This window comes from Melospiza melodia, chromosome 2 (genome assembly GCF_035770615.1).
Source record: "Melospiza melodia melodia isolate bMelMel2 chromosome 2, bMelMel2.pri, whole genome shotgun sequence".
NCBI classification, from domain to species: domain Eukaryota; kingdom Metazoa; phylum Chordata; class Aves; order Passeriformes; family Passerellidae; genus Melospiza; species Melospiza melodia.
This window is the reverse complement of record NC_086195.1, coordinates 28697121-28719232: the sequence shown is the minus strand read 5'-3', so window position 1 is coordinate 28719232 and position 22112 is coordinate 28697121. Positions and strand designations below refer to the sequence as shown.

Here is a 22112-nt window from a genome sequence, read left to right as displayed (position 1 = left end):
TCACATCAAAATGGCACAGAACTTCATTAATAATTGCCAGCTTTTATCACAAATGGAAATACATCCTACTACAGCTATTACTGCACATCTAAATTTCTTCCTTGTGCTCTCCAGTGCATATCTTCTTTATTCTTGGTTTTGTCCCTTGCCAATTAATTATGAATTTAGAATTCAAGAGACTGACAGATAGTCTGTACCCAGATGTACAAAAGAATAACATCTTTTGTTATTCTCATTAAAAAATTTCACCTTGTTTCAGTTGCCTTCTAAGATTAGAGAATACATTCACTGTTTTCCAGTCAAGATCTCTAATAAGTGAATACAAACCACAAGATAGTTCATCACTTTCATCAAAGCAGTTGTTTATGCCGTCACAGCGCTGCATCTGCTGAATGCATAAGCCAGTAGAACACTTGAAATGTCCAGGTGGACATGCTGGAGGTTAAAAAGGAAAAAAAATAATAAAAACAAAACAACAAAAAAACCAAGCAACCAAACCTCATGACTTATTTTTCACAAATATTGCCAGCTTGTTTCAATTTACAGTCACTAAGCTGCTCCAAGGAACAATAAAATTGATCTAAATTTAACAGTCTGTATATATTTCCAGCACTTAAATTGAATTCAAATGTTGAAAACTGGGATTTGAAGAAGAGGAAAAAAATATCTTTAAAGTTCCAGTTCAGCTGTTCCTGGAATACATACCAAGGCTCTCTAGGGCTGGAACAAATAAGCCAGTGTTTTGTGGTACAACACAAGACTACTTAGAAGGCCATCTTTGTTTTAAAGGACATCTTACTTCCAATAACTAAAATTTGCAGCACTTCGCAACTTTGGTAAATAACCTGTGTTGAGGAGGTGTATGAGCTACATAATTCTGCCTTATAAACTAAAATCAAATTTCTCGTCTTTTTAAATACTCTACATATACATATTGAATAGAGTTCCTCTAATGCGACAAGTAACTATGTCTAGAAAATACTGCTTCTCTCCCACCTTAAAAAGAATATGTAAGAGTAACACAGGTGAGAAAGTACCAGTAAACAGGTTGTATTTTACAGGACTGAAAAAATCTCAGTCTCAGAGTTTATCAATTTTTTGAGCTGTTTTTTCAGCTCAGATTTCTGATTTGCACGCATTGTATATAAATACATGGAAACACTGATATAAGCAGATGGTTATTTGGTACTCTTTTCATTACCTATAAGCCTTATAGCAACAGAAAAATTGCAAACAAAATGTTGGGGATTAAAACAAACAGGAATAGACTTCAACTGACTGCACCATGATTATAGTCATGCAGGAAGCTTTGAGGACTGTGCGGAAGAGAACAGTGTGCATGCAGGAAAGTAGAGCATGCTGCACATGCTCACAAACCTTAGATGCACAGCCTAGAAAGGTTATTTGTTTGCTAGTCATCTGACTTAGTGAGATTAGAAAAGAAAATGAACTGAAACCCAACAGGTAATTTCCTGCATAAACTTAATTAGGTTCTACTGGACCCAAAAAATGCTACTTCACAGATCTGAATTGCAAAGAAGGGTTGAAAGAGATAAAATCCATCTTACGCTGGCTGATGTTATAGCTGCCATATTCCACCAGCAGGGGCCTCTCAGAGACCTTCGAACTGCACTGCAACTCCACGCTGACAGCAGAACTTGTGACGTGGAACACTGTTTGGTGATCAACATAGTAACCACAGTACCTGAAAGTGTCCAGGCGAGTTCTAGAGCAGCCTTCATGGGAAAACTGCCTTACATACAATTTAAATGTCAACACCATTGAAATTCAGAAATACAGTCAGCTCCCATACTTTAATTAAGAACCAAAACCAAAACTATTTCTCAGTAGTTACCCAGTCTTCATCCACCATTAACGTTGTGGAAATTTACTTCTCAATGTCCCACCTTCAAATAAATAGTCCTAAAAAGAATGCCTTGAGTGCACATATACTTTAAATTGCTATTTTGGCAAAGAAATTCCTTGGACTTCTGCCTAGGTGCCACTTGACTCAGAGAAAGCAAAATACTTTCTGATGCCAGCAAATATTTAATCCATCCATTTTAAATTAATTTCTAATGTTCCTTTCATCAAATATGCCATTCTCTACCAGGGGATTGGGGCTGGGCCAACAAAAAACTAGATTTAAAAAAAGCAAAGAAGAAAAAACAAACCCCACAACAAAACAAAGCTGCTTTGACAAGGGAAAGGTTGTTGAATCATTATTTTAAAAATGGAGACTGTTTTAGAGTTACTAAATCAGTGAACATCAACAGTACAGGATGTTCTAGAAGTGGAAATAAAGATTCCCTCCTCTGCTCAACTAAAATGCCTCAAAAATGCAACACTTAAAAGAGAAACATCTGGCTTTAATATTCCTGCCAAAATCAAAGTACATACGAATCTTAAGTAGATTTAAGAGCACAGGCAGCTGCATTGATTTTTAGCAGACTTGGCACACACACTTGTTTGACAGCAGTACAAGGTCGCTCACTGACAACAAAACGCACACAAAAACAAAAGAAAAAAATTGATTTTTGTATTGTTAAATGGAGCAGTGGACTATTAGCCAGAAGTAAATATTCCTCTTGTGTATTTTTCCACATCAAACATTGCACCAGGACTAATCTTCATGTCACCGAATGGAGAAAAATTGGTCAGTGATTTCCATGTGAACAGATGTTGCCTCAGTGTCCTGAGCATCCCAGTGAGGTCTGCCAAAGGGAATGGACACATTCATATGTTTTCATGTACGCCCTATTTCACTGTACTAAAATCAAACATCTTGTCAACAGATCTAGGGGTATCTGTTCCAGCAATATGAAAACTAAAGGAAGAAAACAATTTAGAAAAAAAGACTTCTTTTTGACATCCTGGAAGCAGATACAAAAATCTGAGTTAATTTTACAGCTTCTTACTATAGCAAAATTAATTGTAAAAGAAGCCCCAAACAAAGAAGCAAGCAAACAAACCCTCAAAACCCAAAAAAAAAAACCCCAAAAAACCCCAAAACCCAAAACAAAACCCACCAAAAACAAACAACAAAAAAAACCCAACACCACCAAACAACAACAAAAACCACAAAAAATCCTAAACTGCCCAACCAACCAACAAAACAAAAACAACAACAAAAAAAAAACAAAAAAACACCCAAAAAAACCCCAAAAAACCCCCAAACCAAACCAAACCAAACCAAAACAAAAACAACCAAAAAACCCTCAAACCTCAAAAAACCCCACTAACTACAGTCTTGGGTTACAATGTAAGGTGTAATCTAAAGTACATATTTCTACTACCATATATGTGAGCCGCTAAAATGAGAGAACCCTGATAACTCCCTCTGGGGAGGCAGTCACCACTCTGAGGGGGCCAACTCTGCTAAGTCAAGTACTCCCCAGAATGATTCACAGAGTTACGTTACCCCATTGTGGAATTCCCTGCCCTGGGGGATGTACCAAACAGTCCTGCCTGTAAAAAATTTGGGGCTTGGGACACCACAATACCACCACTTGATACCCAGAGGACTCTTGACAGCCACCACTGGATCTCCAGAGAAAGAGGAGACCTTTTCACAGGATCACTGCTTCAACAAGGCTGTATCCATCCTCCAATGGCATTGCAGCCACCATTTAGTTGGACTGCTACCCCCACCCTGACCAACAGGGTGTCAGGTCGTCTTCTGACTTCTTCTGTTTAGGCCAGTGTTTCTGTACTATTGCCTTTATTGCAATTTTCCTATTAAATTGTAGCTCTGACCTGCAAGCTCTTGCAAAATATTCATCTGAAGCTAATTCCTCCTGCTGGTTTGCCTTCAAGCCAGTACACCCACCCGCCAAATGTATCAGTGTTGAGTGCAGACTTCCCTACAACAGGAAGTCTAATTGTCACCAAGTTTAGCGTTTGTCACCAATGCTTCCAACCTAAAACAGCCTGTCAAAGTGCACAGCAAAATGCTGTTTACCAGTCTGATTCCCTTCAAGTAGCTCACAGACATTTTCTACATTTCTTCTTCTGCCAATGACTGACACAGTCTTCCTTCCAACAAACCCTAGCAATATAAAAAACCCCAAACAAACAAAAAGCCACAAACAAACAAACAAACAAGCAAACAAACAAAAGTTAAAGTCTGCATTGAGCCCTTCTCAGACAAATAAAACAAATTCATCTCCCCAAAAGCAGAAGAAATTACTGCCCATCTGTGGAAAAGCTGAAACAGGTACATCTCCTTTACACACTGTGAAAGGCCATATGCTCATGGGATTGGTAAAAGAAAGCTACAGGCCCTCAGGAGCCTTTTGCTGGTGTTTTGCTGGTGTTTTATCCAGGTCCAGGGCAAATGGACCATCTGTAACTCTGTGTCATTGCTCCAGAGAGAAACTGATTAAGAGGATTCTGCCCATATGTTGGAGAAGCGAGTAGGATAATTTTTCAGGGGATGAGCAGATTCATGCATGCTGTAGCAGAAACAAGGGCATATTGCACTAACAGTTTTAAGACAAATAAAGCACCTTTGTGTTCACATAAAGCTCTGGTAGTCTCCTCATAAGACACTCATTGGTATTCCTGCCTCTGAGAATTTTAAGTAAGAAGTTCATCAGCTGTAACTTCTTTGACAAGGCAGTGAAGCATTGTATGTCAACTGGAAGAAAGACAAGGAAGAACTGCATGGTCATGTTCAGTGTCTCTGGTTAGAGAAAGCTGTCCCTAGAGGTCTGATGGAACCTTATCTGCACCACCTGCTTGTTCACAGGGTTTACTAATATCAGTATCCCAAAGGTTCTTAACTATTTTTATCTAAGATAGCAGAATAAACATCCCATAGGCTGCAACGGCAAGGGGCTGAAAAATTGGGGTCCCCTGCCTGCACCCTCCCACCCCATTTCATTAACAGTTAAAATTTGGAAAACAAAAACAAAAAAAACACATATCACCACGTTTCATGCTTGAAGTCATATTTTTCCCCTTCAAAAGTTAATATAGGACAGAAAATGAAAGGTTCAAAAGCCTTATTTTCAATGAAAAACACAGTCTTTCAAAGGAAAGCTTGTCTTGATCTATAACTATAGCCAGCAACTTGCAACAGAAAGCAGGAGCATGTGTTCTTGTGCACTACTTCAAAAGTAACCCTGAGTGGACTTCTAAAAATCATACCATGGACATTTGATTCTGTGGAACGCATAATTGGCAGGTTTGTCAAAAAGCTGCTCATATTCTTTCAGGATTCGGTGTCAGAGAATTCCTCACTATGATCCTATTATAATATTTTCCTCCAGATTTTGCTTTTGTTTTTTATCTCAAACATCCCAAATATCAGAAATCTTTCAATTTATTTCATAAAAAGACCCCCAAAAATCACACAAACATACTACATGTAGTGTGTTATGACTGGTATTTTTATGTACTCATCTAGTCCAGCAACCAATTCCCATCAAGGCACAGTTGTAGGAGATTCAAATTGAATTTTCACTCTATAAATACAACATGCTATTCAAGAACAAATGAAGCTTTTTATTCTCTCTGTAATTCTTTCAGTTGTACTCTTAAGGGCCTAATTCACTTAGTTTCAGTAGTGAGTTCAGAAACTTAAGTTTCAAGACTAATCTTACTGAGATTCCCATTTGAATGAAGTTTAAGAAAAAAAAAAAAAGGATGTTTTAAATCTAGCCTTGCCTCATCATCCAGTATTCTAAAGATACTGACTTTGAAACTGAGAAAAGCATGGATGGACAATATGCTGGGAAAGCAGTGGTATCTTAATTAAAAACCAGCAGCAATATTTGAATAAAAAATACTTCTAAAACAGTGGTTTCTTGAAAGCCACTTTGTGCAGTTTCTCTTTCAATAGTCAGTGACTGGAATGAGGAAGCAGTTACAGTTCTATTCCAAATCACCAAGAAGTTAATTAGATTTGTTGTTCTCTTGAGCAATCATAGAATTAAATTACACTTAAAAGGGCTTTAACCAGACCTTGTTTAGTGGCCCCAGAAAACACAGATTTATTTTAGAGTTCACAGGACACCAATCTTCATCCAACTCTTTCCATTTCTCTCTCTCCAGAGAGTACCACAGACTCTTGTCTTCATCTTTCTGGTACTTTTCAGTAGAGAATATATATATATATATATATACATACATACACACACACACACACACGCACACACACGCACACTCTTATTTTATAAGGATTGTTACATCATCAGCTAAAATGAAAGAATGGTAGGACACCCCAGTGAATTACTTCTGTCCTTGTGGAAGCTTTCTGAGTGAGCTGCAGTAGTGATGGGATGGCTTATTTGGTACCATTACATTAATAATCCATGCAGAGTACTTACATGTGTTCATTAATTTTCCACCATCCTCGCTCACAGCCTTTAATATTCTTCTCACTAATGGTATAGTTATGGAACTTCAGAGCTATACCAAGGCTCTTCCGTGGGGTCTGTTGTGAGCAAGAAAGATAGTGCAAGCAGTCTTCCTTTTCCTTTTGTGGGCATAGAACATAAAAGTGTATAAATGTATTTCAGGAATTACGGAGCTTGGCATTGCCACACCCTGGGAGCTGTGCTGGCTTCACCAGTTCAACATCCAGCACTTTACACTCTTGCCAGCTATTCAGTCCTGAGTCTAGGGTTGGCACAGGCCCACCACATCTGCAGGCTTTCTCCCCCTCTAGCCAATAGTCTTCTCATCTTTAGAGAGCCAGTGGCCATAGAAAGCAGCTTTTGTATCAAGATCAAAGTACTCAAATACATCCAAATGTACTCGTGTAAGGACACAGAGCCTCAGAGGATTTTTAGAGTTAAGATACTGCCTGGAATGCTTGTGTCACATTTGTAATGCTAGGAGTTACTTCTACCACATTATTATAGTCTTCTGCTAGCACCTGCGCAGCCATGCATTCTTTTGTATTTTACAAAACATTTCTAAACCCAGCAAAATCACAAGTGTTCATACTTAATTGGAAATTCCTTTCATAAAAAGAACCTTTTTTGCACGGCAAAGCAGTGTTCATTTAAAAACAAGGACTGATTCAGGGCAAAAAACCAGAAATGAAAATTTTTCTCCCTCTCTCTTATCGAAAATATAACTTGGGAAATGAGCAAATTTTCAATATTGCACGAAAATACAGCACTGAAAATGAAACTTGTTTGAGCAATAAACCTTTCTATCAGAAGTCCAGGGTGAACTGAAGACTGTAAATTTAGCCCCCCAAAAATCACCTCATCATTTTAGAAGAGGAAGAGGCTGTAAGCTAGCTTGACTTCATTTATATTGCTGTTATTCATTGTAGTCAGTTACTAGATTAACAAGACATGAGTACCATAAGCAGAAAGATGGGTAGAAAGTGGATCTTATCATATCCATTGCTACATTCCATAGAGAGGAAAACACTAAAGAGCAAAGCCTAAGTTGGAGACTTTATTTCAGCAGCGCTTATAAGGAAACACTCATGTCAGAGAAAACAGAAGTACTTTAAAACAACATCAACTTTCAGCAATTTACTTTCAGGAGAGTGCATGAAATGATGCAGGAAAAGGATACCAAATTAAACAAACACCACAGGATTGTGCTGATAGGACAGACCATTCTGAAGACAAATTAAATGTATTAGGCATATGAAAAGATACCAGAGAAGTGGCAGTAATAACTAGGTTAGGTTTTTTGTCCATATTTTTCATTCAGTTTTCTGGGGGTGGGAAGAGAGGAGTTAAAAACAGTCAAGTTTTGCATTGCCTGCCATGAAGTAATACTGCGGGCTTAATATCAAAACTCTTAACTCTTCACCTTTGTAATAGGACAGCTTAGGTACTATGTTCTCTTCCTTAAAAACAAGTGCACAGAAAGAGAAAAAGCTGAGCACAGCCATCTATTCAGCAATACCATTTCTTTAAACTACTGCATCTGTGAGGATGCAGGTTACTGCCAATTCAATAACATCTGCTTTACTTAAGCTCTATGTGCCCAAATCACACAGTAGTGCCTAAGAGAGAAAGAATAACGCTACCTGGAAGTTCCATGCACACAGGCATTTTGGAGGATAATAGCTTGGGTAATATGGACTTGTGATTCTCCCTTCATAGCCTGTTTCCTCTTTTGTCACTATTGCTCTCCCACACCCTAGGGAAAAAAAATAAAAGGAGGCAAAATTGGGCAAACCTTGATATATTTTCAGTAAAGCTATTCAGTGGGCTAAAGCATCCAAATTTATCAGAAGTCTGTCACTGCAAAGCTTGGCAGGTCAGGAGTTATATTTAGCTGGATTCGAGTTGTAAAAAGAGACCCTTCCCAATAATGCACACAGAAGACAAAGGCTGTAAAGAGCCAGGATAAGTGTTGGTCTCTGCAGGACCAGAAGAACACCCTGTAAAATCTACGTTATCTCACTGAAGACAGTTTTGCAAACAAGAATACCAATACATCCACACTGCAGTACTACACAGGGACATCTTGTCTTAGAAAGCAGCCAGTTAGAAATGAAATGGACAACATACTCAACTAATCAGCCTCCTGGAAACCAAACTTTTTTGGATGACAGCTCAATGGATTTACAGAATTCATTAAAGACAAACTTGCACACACAGAGAAACAAAGAAAACTTCGACTTAAAGAAAACCAACAAACGAACCCACAGCCCATGCAGAATAGAACTTGAAGTTTATTATGAGGGATTTATCACATGTTTTTATGATGATATTTTAAGGCTTAATTACTGTCAACATTAAAAGTATGCAGCATCTTTTTGAGCAGTTTGAATTTCCTTGCACTGAGTTGTGTGAGATTTTTCTTGGGTCACTAGCATGATATTCCTGGCACTATTTGTGATTATGATCTCAGCATTTCTTAAAGATTAAAGCAATAAAGACATGAGCTTGATGCACAAACGTTACAGACTCTTTTGTGTTCCTGAGGAGGCAGGGACTGATAGCAGATTCAGACAAAGCAACTGAAGTTTTGTTTTCTGAAAGCAGTTTTTAGTGCTGTCATCCTTCCGCTTTTAACATGATCCCCGAGTCCCAAGGCAAAGGGCGACCACTGCTACACCTGAAATAACAGCCCCATCTACTGGCACACTGCAGTCCTCGCCAACTGAATTCAGGGCTGCTTTCAGCCTCTTGTGTTCATACTTCACAGCCAGTCTGTTCGGATTACATTACTCAATAGCAGTAATGCAGAGAAGGTGAAGGGGAGACAGGCACTTGTAAAAAGGAGAAACTCAAATACAGGAATCATTTTTCCATAGTCAGAAACATGACAGAGACTTCAGAAGAAGAAACAATATAATAAACACACTTCCAAACACAAAACAAACCTACTTTCTTGTGTAATGACCTCAAAATAGCCATGGAATTCCTTTTGCTCCTTTACTTGTGCTGCCTTAAATATTACCAGCATGAGATTATTTGTGGACACAAGTGACACCAATGAATCAGCTGATTCACAGGCTCTGAGGGGAAAGAAAGAAGAGCAAATACATAATTAACACATTATTCTCACTCTACATAAATTTTCCACTGGTTCAGATCTTACCTCCTTCAAAGTCCAGTCAAATCTCCATGCTCTTGAACAAAAATATACCTGTTACAAGGGCAATTTAAAACTCAATACTCAAAATTCTTCTTACAAAAATGAAGGAAATTGCATGAAAACTAATATGGAATATTTCACTCTATGAGATGATGACTTCCAGCCTTCACTCCCAGTAAAAATGAATGAAGGAAAAATTAACAAAAAGCTTGAATAAAAATCTTATTTTATTAGACCAACAGTTTTATCTTCATATTGGGGAGTAGAAAAGACAACAAAGTTATTCTTCAAGTCAGAAATTAAGAACCTAAGCAAATCAAGTAGTCTCATTTAAAAAAAAAATTACTTTCCATATGCCTTACTTAGCAGACATCTTCAGTCCTCTACAGATACTAACATGTAAGTGAGCACCATCCAAGTCAATTGGAGATACAGATTAGTACAGGACAGCTCTCAAAAAGGACTGAAAAGTCAATGCTCTGGTTTTGAGGCTTATCCACAGACTGAAATGCCAGAGAAAAGGTTTCAGAGGTGAAAATGCTGAGCATTTGTCTACTTCATGGAGATGGTGTTGTTTCCTTTTGACTTACAGAGTCCTATGGAATTAATTATCAGGGATTTTAAAGAAAAAGTTCCTAAACAAACATAATGGATCATTAAAGACAGAGAAGACCAAGAAAAAAAGTGGTAGTCCGCATCCCTCAACCCATCACAGCTTCAAGTCAAGATTTTCATAACCCTCTAAACAAGTAGAGCAGATAAAAAAAGCACTGAACTAGTGAGTGCCAGTTAGTGAAAATCACAAGACTTAGTTTCAGAACTTCAGTCTTTATCTGAAAAGCACTAATCTTAATAAAGAATAGCTTACTTAAGGGAGGAAATTTTGACATTCTCTTTCAGTCAGCATCTGTTTCCTGATAAGAAACAGAAACTTTTGCCCAGTAGTGCGCAAATTTTTCATAGTTCTGTAGCTAGGTGAAGATGCAGTTAAAAAAAAAAGAGAAAAAACTGAAGAAAATTTTCCCTTTTATTAGCAAGATAACTTATCCAAGAAATTTTAATTTGTCAGGTGTTATGTGAGTAATACAAGAAGATCAGAACAATTTTAACAAAACCAAACTAACCAAAACATGAAGATGATAGGTCTTCAGAAAAAAACCCAAAAGTTGTCAATTAATTCTTAATAGAAATTTATACTCACCGGTAGAGTATCTTATCTTTGATTGGCATCAGAGAATCATAAATGGTGAGTGAGTCAGTGATGCAGTTATCTGCTTCAATCTGAAGGGATACTATGGAAAGGCGGACAAGGTGGCCCACAGAGGCAATAAGCTTAAAATAGCAGATTGTTCTCTCTGAGGTAGCTTGGGTATCCAGAGGAAAGTGCTCATGTAGTTGGTCAGCATAGAGATCATACATGCAATTTGTTCCTGTGAAAATGTCACATTTTCAACACTGGACACAATCACTCCAAAACTTCTAAATCCACATGGCATTAAAACAAAAAACCCTAAAACTTGTGTGTTAAACCAAAGCAAATTATGAAGGCATATCTAACTTGGAAAGCAAAGTAATAATAGAATTATAGAGTGGTTTGGGTTGTAAGAGATCATTTAGTTCCAAACTCTCTGCCATGACAGGGGTACCTTCCACTCCACCAGATTGTCCAGACCCCCAGCCAACCTAGCCTCAGACACGTCCAAAGGGCATCTACAGCTTTTCTGGGCAACCACCCTTACAGTAAAGAATTTTTTCTTACCCTAAACCCAAACTTATCCTTTTTCAGGTTAAAACCATTCCCCCTTTCACCTTGTGAAGCCTCCCTTTCTGGCAGTTTGTGTCATTCATCTTAGATAAAACTCTGTGGTTCAAGAACAGTCTATTTATAACAAGTACAGAGCATGGCCAACAGTGATGTTGCCAGGGTATTTTCTTGCAGGGTATTTGCGCTAAAGCAGTGCCATTTTGTACAATTTGCAGTTAAAGTTCTGCAGAGTCTCTAGAGGATAAATTACTTAATTCTTCACTGGGACATACTCATCTACTTTCAAAGCATAAATGTACTGCTTGCCCCTACGGACATTAGGATATTTAAAATACATAAAACAAAATCAAAGGTAAATACAGTTGCATGTCTGTATGCCCCCAGCTTTTTTATTGATCAAATGTCAAGGTTCTCAATGTTTTATCATGACATGAACTAGAAGTGCTAGCAACAAATTCAGATTCACCAAGTCCTTTAGTTTGGAAAGGATGCTCGGAGTTTTCTTGCTCAACATTCTGCTCAAAGCAGAATCAAAATGAATTCAGACCAGGATTTTGTTCTGCCCAGTCCTGAAAATTTCTGCAGTGTTAGAAATCACCATTAGAAATGGAAACACTGGAAACAAATGGAAACAATGGAAATAAAAATTATGCAACTTACCCTACACAACATTCATTTTAAGAAGGGTAAAAATTTGTGTCATAATTTAGACAAGGATAAGAAAAATATTACCCTATTTGCATCCAATTTTCCAATTAAGCTGGAACAACTGCAATTCCAAATAAAATATATCGAGGTCTTTATTTCAATTCAATATTGCAGTTAGCAGTCAGCAAAAAGCTTAGGGAATTTTTGTTTGGTCATGTCTAAAACTCTTAACATAGCTCTTTAAAAGGTGAGAAGGAAGAAAAATGCAAATTAGGGAGAATAAGATCAAAAGTGAGTATTTGCCCTAATTTCTGCCTATTACAAACATAAGTCGCTCAAATAGTTACCATCATGGAACACCAATTAAGAGCACTGTGAAATTTTACTACCAATTGTTGACTCAAATTAAATGTTGACCTTTTAACCAGTAGCTAATCAAGACAGGAAGTGGCAGGCTTTATCCAACTTCCCCTTCCAAATTACAATCTTGAAACTATGATTGAATGTAACATGAAACTAATGCTATGAATGTTTACGAACAATCTGTAAGGGTCACATTCCATTTAAATGAATTAAAAAGTTAAAAGCTTTGTTTAAGTAATTGTTCTTCCTTGTTCTTATCTCTTCACAACAAAATTATTTTTATAATAGTTATTTGTGCTTATCTAGTCACCCTTAGCAGAGCCAATCTTGATCATAATCTCTAAAATTATATGTAACTACCATTATTTCTACTAAGTAATTAAGAATGGGAAGAGGTCGCTGCTGCTATAGGGCACAGTCAAATTCAGACTGACTCTAGAACTACAAGTAGTTGAAGCATGCTGGTTTGAAACCAAAGCTGGATAAAGTCTTCAGCCAAGGAAAACCAGCATAATCAGATATTATGGCAATGCAAGAACCTCACATCAGCTGGATGTCCACAAGTCCCTTCTCCAGCACCACTCTTCAATGAATCTGCACTCCATTCTGTGCCTGAACCAAACACTGGGTTCATCTCCATACCCAAAGTTAACTCCATTGCTCTCAAAATACAGCCTGCCAATGCTCATTCATTTTGTGCTGCTGCATGTTCACTTTTACCTCTGCATCATTTCCATAGTCCTAAACAGACACAGTCAAAGAACCCCAGCAAATAAAATTGTATCAGTATAAGATTCTCATGTACTGTGGCCATCCACGCTCTTTGTCCCCAGGAACTTCATTATATACCCACTCCACACTTCCCACAGATATCATGTGAAACCTGTGGGTACCTATACAAAGTCTGTGAAAGATATCTAAAATATGGCAGGTCATCCTTCTCCCTTTGTGTAAAAGACACCACGTAAGTCCTACAAAGCCTTAGCAACAATATTTGTGTTGCGTTCTTCTTAATTTCTTCTGTTTTAAGGGCTGCATTCTGGAATAAATTGGAACCACGTTCCAAGTGGGCTAACTTCACCACCCTGGAACATGGAAGTGGGAAATGAAATTGCTATGCAAGTAAACACCAATACGTAAAACTCTTGATAGAAATAAAATGCACATTAATGAGATGTGATAGAAGCCAATATTGTTTTGCTTTGCAGTTTAAATTGGGAGGCTTATACAAATGAATGCTATAGCAAAGTTGACTTGAGTTTTGAGAAATTATGGGCTGTTAGCAATATAAACATTGGACCATGCTCTGTGACCTGATGTCTGCCTGTGGACCTCAGAACTAGCAGAGCTTGACTTGGCTGCATGGCAAAAGTAGTTGGATTCCAAAAAAAATATGCAAACTAAAACCTTTACAAGGTAACAGAAGTGAAAAATCACAGGTAGAAGTGCAACAAAATGTTTCAGGAAAGAAAAACACAAACATGGAAAGCTATAAAGCCCTTTAAAAAACAAAAAATTGAGATTTCTCAAGAGGAAGAGTCAGTCTGTGTCAAGTAGCAAGGGAGGCCAACACATCCCCAGCTGATTGATAACAGTTGGCCCAACAGAGTCTTAGCAGGTGTCCCCATCAGAGGTGTGGTACTATTGCTCAGCCTAGTAGCACCTTTTTTCTAGATACCTACTCCATGTACTATTGAAGGTAGATGTACTGTACTTTTGACCTGCTTATTCAGTGCTTTGCACACTGAAAAAGAACTCTTCTGGAGGTTTACAAAATGAAACCAAGCAGGTGTACAAACAGTGTCTCCCACAACCCTGGCAAAACTCAACTGCCAAAAGTAATTACTGTTAGGGAATTCATTCAAAAGAATAACTCACCATTAACCTTAGAGAAAAGGGAGTTAAGGTGGATAAAGAATGGACAAAAGCATGGACAACACATGCTCTTTTTCAGCATATTAAATTCATTACTGTCCAGTTAAGAAAAGGTTAATCTGCTGGTCAACACAATGAATAGCAAACACCTGATTTAGTTAGTTTCCTACTATGTCACCAGGTACATCTAAAAATTTACCAGGCAGATTAAAGGTAGAGAGTTCCTGTGTTTGTTACATGCAAGACTCTTGGTCATCCTTTTAGTAAGTCAGGACTTAAATGCCAAGGCTGAATTTAGCCCTCTTAAATTAACACTGAACAGTATCTAAACTAAAAGCTTTGTTCTCCACCTCTCCTCTACAGGAAGCTGCCAAAAGGGTGAATTACCTGTTCCCGTTGTTGACCAATAATCTGACCGAAGACCTGCTGCATAGAAAAAAAGTTGTGTGAGTCCTCTTGTTTGCCTGAAATCCAGAATTCAGGGTTTAATTCAATCACACCTCAGTCCTAACACTGAACACACAGGACAAAACACTTTTCTCAGTGAGAGGGTTTGCCCTAGCCCCCTTTATTTCTGAAAATTCTGCAAGCAGCTTTGGAGGTGAGGCAAGAAGATACTACATGGCAATTAAGCAATCAAAGTCAGTTGAAGGACTGAGATAGAGGTACCCTGAACGTCATTTTCTGGCTGATGCCCTTAGAATGGAAAGTCATTAAAGATTTTGTAGCTTAGTACATTAAATGTGCTTGAATCACAGGTTGTGAGTTTGTTCCCCAGACAGGAATGGCACGAAAGTTATTTAGCAAATGGGCACCTTTTATAATCTCTTCTTTAATCTTTAATAAAGGAGTGATCTGTCTCATTTTCAATGAAGTGATCCACGTTAACCCTTCATGTTTTTATGCTTTTAAAATCACAGACAAACCCAAATCTGCCTACAAAGGACTCCATTTTACCTCCTGACTATGAACATAACCACATACAGGAAGTTTTGCAATCACTGCTTACAAGGACAATTTGCACCTTGATTTGACCTCAAATCTCATTTTTCTTCACAGTTTTTTTCCTCTATTACAATTTTAATAATAGAAGCTAGAGATGTAGGATCAAGATTTTAATTTATTTATAGAATTTTCTACTCCAAAATAAAAATATTTGCTTAATGAAGTATTTTGTCAAGGATATGGATGTGTTCTACTACTAACCACTTAGGACAATGGAATCCATGTCGACTGCAAGGCCCTGAAGACTTCCCACCGAAGTCCGGTTGATGATACTTGTCTGAATGGAATCCTTTAAAATGGCAGCCACACAATCCTCACACAGCACTTGCCCCTTCGCCTGTGGTACCACAAATACGATCCAGAAATGAATAAGAAGGCCTCCATTGTTGTTGTTACTGAAATAAAGAGCTCAGGTTATCACACTTCTGGAAGTTCTCTGAAGACTAGACTCTTAGCCCAAGCTTCTGAAGCATAAATTCAGAAGTGCGTGGCTCATTTCCATATTTTCCACTTTAACCCAGTGAATGTATATTTTACACTAAAGAAACAAATAAATAAACACAACAAATCTCAAAACACAAAAACACACTCTTCACATCCAGTTGGCAATATTCAGTAGGCTGATTTCCTGAGGGCCCCTAACTATGGAGATTCTATGGAAATCACATTGTCTCCACATGAATTAGAACTAGACTATTTCCTAAAGATCAAAACATAAATAGTAGAACACAAACAGTAGAATTATCATCTCCAGAAATGCAGAGCTCTGCAGTGGTATGTATTTCACCCTGCACAGTGTGTTGCAGTATATAGGAAATGATTCCTAGACTATTTAGGTAACACATTAGAGGCCATGTATGATCACACTAATCTCTCCCTCCTTGGTGGGGAGAAAGACCTTTAAATCAAACACAGCCCAAAAACCTCCAGTTTCTGAAGCAAAAATGTATTTGGTTCTGGATGCTTGAAACTAACTAAACTTCTAACATTTGCTGCAAACATGAATATTAGAGTAAGAATACTTTAGTGCATAGATTTCCTTCATCTTAAGTAGAAAATGCTTTTACTCCAGTAACATTACTCACAAAATATGTGCAATTTAATCAATAACACAGAGTTGTGCTCCAACAGCATGTTTAAGTGGTTAAACTTCTACATGAGCCAAAGGATTACCAAACCTCTTAATTGACATTGTTTCTGTTCATCTTGCATTGTATTTCTTGCAGACAAGGAACTGTTTATATGACTTTAGTTTGGCCTTACTTTTGTTAAGTGAATTGGTATAGGTTATAAACCCATTTTGCTATCAGTTCAAGTACATAGCAAAGACATTGAATTATAACTATTAAAAATAAGCTTGTTTTGTGGGCTTATTACATTATCTACCGCCCAGCAGAAATGCAATTACTTTAACCACAGTTTTACCTGACTTCTGAGACAGTGGACTGCTTGTAAAATTTGGAGAAAGAAGAAGTTGTGTAAACCAAGTTCATCTGAAAGACAAAGTATAAAGATTTAGCATTCTGAAAACCAGTTACCCCTAGAGAGGCTAAATGCCTAGGCTTTTCTAGGAGCAACCTATTTTCCACCAAGGTTATGCAACATGCACACACTTCCAGACATACATCAGCCAAGCTAGGCAGAAGAGAAGATGAACAGACCGGCTCTTCAATGCATCTGTAATAAATCCAGTATTCCTAGGAAACATCAAATCTTCTGCCTATGGCCAGTTGATATATACAATAATGCTCTTTCCATATAAAAGAATTTTGACAACAATGCATATCCTTCACCCAGAAAATCCCAAACACAGAGAGCATCCCTATCCTGATGCTAAAACTTAAGGCCAAACTTCAAAAAATGTGCACACATTCACAACACTTTTTTTGGTGTTGTTACTAAGGTGCAGTGAACAGCACATACCAGAGCTTTTCCCACAGAATCATAGAAAGACTGAGATAGGAAAGGGCCTCTGGAGAGCATCTAGTACAATCCCACTGCTCAAAGCAGGGTTGACTATACCACATTGCTCAGGGCCATTTCCAGTTTTACCTTTAAGAATGGAGACTCCACACCTTCCCTGGATGAGAACCCTAGTGCTTGATTCCACTCACAGCTAAGGAATTAGTCTTTTTTTAATGTGTCCATGGAATTTTTTGCACTTTGATTCCTTTGTGTCTATTTTCTTCATCAACAGCTTAGTATTAATATATTTCTTTCCAATAACACAGTGTAAAACGTGGAGAAGCAAAATCTCTTCCTGTTCCCTGCCAAAGGACTGTCTTTGGGCAAAGCAAGCTCCTGATTCTCCCTGTTGCTGGGCTGTGATAATACTGGTGTGACAACAACTTTCCTCTCCCCGTCCTGTTCAAAGCCACAAGGTGGCATGTACCTCAAGCTGTTTGGACATCACTCTGCTGCTTTATTGCTGCTTTATGATTAAAACTAATGTGCAAAGGACTATGACACAGAATATTGCAAACACTGTAAAAATCACATCCATATTAACCCCTAACCTTCATCATTTGAAACAGGAAGTTTAAACAATAATTTTAAGGGCCTAAAAAAGGTGGGTAGAGCTCAATTTTGCTCTAGATTAAGGTACAAGAGATTTTATGTATTACTGCTACTATCAAATGGAAAGAACCTATCTTGAGAGGTTTTTTTACCACCACTTGGGGTCTCTGGGTCAGAAGCCAGTAACAAAAGGGTTTTGAGGACAACAAACAAAATCCCAAAATCCATTGATAAGTTCAGGCAAAGCTCACAGATAAAAAATAAATTCTGAGTAATGTTAAAGTAGGAGGTGGTGACACTGGCAGCTCAACACCTTCTCTCTGGTGCCTCTCTCCACTATGTATGACATGGGCAGGACAAGAGCAAGACACAAGAAATACAGGACATTAGAGCTGCTCCATGGATAGCAGGGAAAGGTGATGCCCTGTACTGGTTATCTGAAAGAACTTCAACAATTAATATGCAGGACTTGGAAAGAGCTGAAAAACAGGAACATTAGTTCACATTATAAGGTGACAAAAACTTAGTAATTATTGAAAAATTTCTTGGTTTCATCTAACATTTTTTGTTGTTGTTGTTGTTGGTTTTGTTTAGTAGTTTTCATACAGTCGCTTGAATCCTTATGTGGATAGCATTCCTGGCAAAAATGTATTTTTGCTGCCTACACCAAATGTATTTAAAGTCAAATTCCCTTTTAACCAAGATTGCCCCCCACCCCTTTCTTCCCACTGTAGAGCAGCTATTGATCCAGAGTTCTATTTTTGCTTTGACTGATGCAAGGTATTTGGGAAGTATAACGGTCTTTAGAATACCTACTACTAGAAGGAAATGGAAATTTCTGTCTGAAATATGTTTGTGATCCCTAGGGTAAATATGGATGCTTTAAGGCAGAAGATACCAGTGTAAATGCAAAAAATTTTGAGATTTTGTCTGTTTGATGTTTCAAAGGTGGCCATTGAGTTTAAGGACTTTTGTAGAATTTTAGTCCCAGATCATAAAGTATGGAAAATTTTAAGTCAAATATAAAAACCAGATCCATTCAGAACTGTTTGTGATTAACAAGCTGAAAGCAGTCAGTTCCTTCATACCTCCAGACAGCCACCACTTGCACATAATCCTCTGAGAGGGAAGGGGTAGAAGAACACCACAGCAGCCTCAATGGTATCTAAACATCCCTTGTCCACAGCTCTGATCTTTTTTGCTAACCAAGCAGCCCACCCATCTTACCACATGCTGTACAGTCTGTGCCATAGAGAGGAATTCCTTTGATTCTTTCTGCCTATATTCTGGAAGAAACTCTATATTGGCAACACGAAACAGTCCAACAAAATACAATGCATCTTTGTTTTCTGCCTGAACTGAAAGAAACAAAGAAGACAGTTAGCCTTTTTTTAATAACAATGAAGGTTTTTTTATTAAATTCTAAACCAAATTAATCTATTTGGCCTAATCAACTTTGTAGTTTGAAACAACTACCCAAAGAACGCTACACTTTTATAGCCAAACAGTTCTAGATGTGTACCAAATTATGGTTAATGAGCTCCTGTTACCTACACAAAAGATAAGACACCACCATACAAACAAGCCAGCACAACTGAAGGCAGTATCAACATCCAGATTCTGGAGCATCTCTAAGGTATTTTAGATAGTATTAGTATCAGGGGCCTAAAGAGGAAAACATAGCTTTTAATGCTTAATTACACACAAATTTAATTTACTCCCCTTTTACTTCCTTAAATCCATTCTGAAAAAGAATGTACTTATCTGAACTTCAGAAGGCCAAGAAACACAACGGAAGGCAAAATTTCTGAGGAATCAAGCTCATAAAAACCTGTCATGTCTGTGCAAATCAGCTTGCACATTAAAATGTTTTTCATACCCCTGAAATAAAATCACGCTCCCTAAAGCCAGTTTTTCTTATTACTTGTTAAGTCTTAGCAAAGACAAAAGATTTTCAGACCCCATTTTAAAATTTCCATGTTTACTTTAGAAACAGCCCTCAGGACAACTGAGATCCTAAAGTCATCTGAAAGTACTATTGGCGATAATGATATATGGAGTTGCATGAACTTTCAGCAACTCACCAATAAAGAGCCACAGTAATGTCCATGTTACAACTCCTAAAATGAATAGAATGAGGGTAAATAGAATTATTTTGTTTTGAAAATTCCATAGCAACTTATCTTTTTTCTTCAATTTGTCATGCTTTTTCCTTGCCAGAATCCTCTTTGCCAACTTGTCTTCTGCAGATACCATTTGGACTGAAATGTTGGCTGCCTAAAATAAGGTGAAAGACAACAGAAATCATGGAATGTTTCTAGCAGGAATTAACTGATCAACAAGTCTCAACCAATTTATTCCTCAGAGAAAAGTCTCTACTTCCTTCAGGCTGTGGAGCAGTGGCTATGGAGAGGCTCTTCCTGCATATCTGGCTCCCTCTGAGAAGTTAACTCCAGTGAACAGGAGAGCACAGCACAGTCTTGCTGAGATGGGACCTGCACAAAATCATCACCTGGATATCCAAATGCTTGACAGTTTATTTTGAACTACAGTCTCAAATTTTCTAAGCTGGATCCAAAATATGTCCTGATCATCTCATCTAGATACAAAAGATTACATGACCATTTCTATATTTGCAGGAGTAGTTTCCACTTCCTATAAGGTATCTACATCTTGTCTGTTCTGGAAAGCCCATTTGTATCAGACACCACCACCATGCCTCAGGCATTTTCCTCTGCAAATCAACACATTTAAGCAGATAAAAAATGTTTCTCAGTTGCTGTAGGCACAGCAAGAGCTGCCTGAAAAGTCTCTTGCACTTCATAAAAGTCTGTCTTTAAGGTATCTCCTGTCACAGTCAAATGCTTTGTTGTGAGATCAGCTAGAGGTTCAATCACATTTCTCAAGTCAATTCATTGTCTTATCTCTTCAGAGTTTAGCTGGCAAATTCCTGGACCACTCAGAGCATTACTGACTATGTGTACTAGATATGAATGCTGTTTTAGCTGTTACACTCAGCTGCACAAGAATAAAATTACAAGAAAAATAAAAACCAAAACTCCCACAACAAAACCCCAACAAACCAAAACCCACCACGCATTTCCTCCTTACATAAAAATTATAGCATAAGTTAGATAATATTGCTACATAAACAAGGAGCATTCACGAAAAATACTCTGAAAACATGTTGATGCCAGTGAGAGGGAAGCTCTGAAGGAGTGGCTTTAGGTAGCTGTGGCTTGTCCATGACTGGAGGTGTTGACAAATACCAGTCAGAAATCAGCAGCAAGGGTTTCAGTGCACAGTCTTTTATAAAGCACAAAACAGTCTTAGACAAAATGACGTGGCTCAGGAGCTCATATGAAGATAATCTTCATATTTAATATGAAGATTAAACTGAACTTCTTCAAGATGAAGACCAAAACAAATAGGTTTTTTCCCTTGGTTTTTGAACAGCAAGATTAATTTAAACAGCATCTTCAAAGAGTGTCTCCTTTGTATCACAGCTGATTTATGCCACTCAGAGGCCTCTCTAAGTGGCACATCATTTTTAAGCAGTGCAAATCAAAAAGCTCTGACAATGTCCTGGTCTATGACCATAACTGGTCTATGATTTGCTCAAGATGCTGACAGCCTCACTCTGAGGGACAAATTGCTGTCCAATCACCTATCTCCTTCTGTGCTCACACAAAAACACACCAAGGAATTCACACTCACTCTAGAAGACACACACTGCCCCTGTCTTGGGGAGATCTACCTGTGCTCAATCCCTGTGCTCAATAGGCCTCTGCAGAGCTACAGCAGGTAGATGATGAGGAGAAAGTGTGCAACAAGGTGCTCACATATTTACCAGCATTGCATTGTTTGAAGCCTCTCAGAAAGTACCCTGCAAAGACTGAGTGATCTGTTGTTGACTAAAATGTGTGGACACAACTGTAATTTTTCATCCATACAAATTATATTACACTTGATGAGAAAGAAGACCATGAAAGTCAGGAAACAACCAGCTGAGAATTTCACTCTTCAGTTTTCAGTGTGGGATGCCAAATTTAATACAGTGGCTACAAAAACTCTGTGCTGATGCAGCTTGACACACAGGAAATGACAAGCACAACTGCCAGCAATTTGCAAAAGGGGTTGTGAAATAACCTACAATAAATGCTTCTTTCCTTTTGTTCAACAGTAGGAGATGCCCATCTGTGTTTTGGGCCAATCAGGATATGGGAGATGTTGATTATCCAGAGTGATTCCAGGGGAAGATCACAGAGGTAGGGAGCTGGAGGATATGATGTACAGCAAAAAGCTGAGAGCCTTAGGGTTGCTCAGCGGGAGACAAAAAGGCAAAGACAGCGTGAGTAAATCTAATTCTAGATATCCATTTCTGAAGTGGGCTATGGAGAAGGCAGAGCCACAC

At 38.0% G+C, this 22112-nt stretch overlaps 1 protein-coding gene across 1 annotated transcript in view; it reads right to left on the bottom strand.

The window, feature by feature from the left end:
- Nucleotides 1–19965, bottom strand: part of TMPRSS7 (transmembrane serine protease 7) — a 28835-nt gene extending 8870 nt beyond the window's left edge. The window contains exons 1-11 of the mRNA XM_063148230.1: nt 19783–19965; nt 18926–19056; nt 16607–16674; nt 15383–15576; nt 14564–14602; nt 10727–10955; nt 9315–9445; nt 8006–8118; nt 6333–6439; nt 1569–1705; nt 328–435 (exon numbers count right to left, since the gene is read on the bottom strand). Coding sequence (XP_063004300.1) covers nt 328–435; nt 1569–1705; nt 6333–6439; nt 8006–8118; nt 9315–9445; nt 10727–10955; nt 14564–14602; nt 15383–15576; nt 16607–16674; nt 18926–19056; nt 19783–19954 — 1429 coding nt within the window. The 5' untranslated portion in view covers nt 19955–19965. The remainder of the gene's footprint in view (nt 1–327; nt 436–1568; nt 1706–6332; nt 6440–8005; nt 8119–9314; nt 9446–10726; nt 10956–14563; nt 14603–15382; nt 15577–16606; nt 16675–18925; nt 19057–19782) is intronic.
- Nucleotides 19966–22112: the final 2147 nt, after the last annotated feature.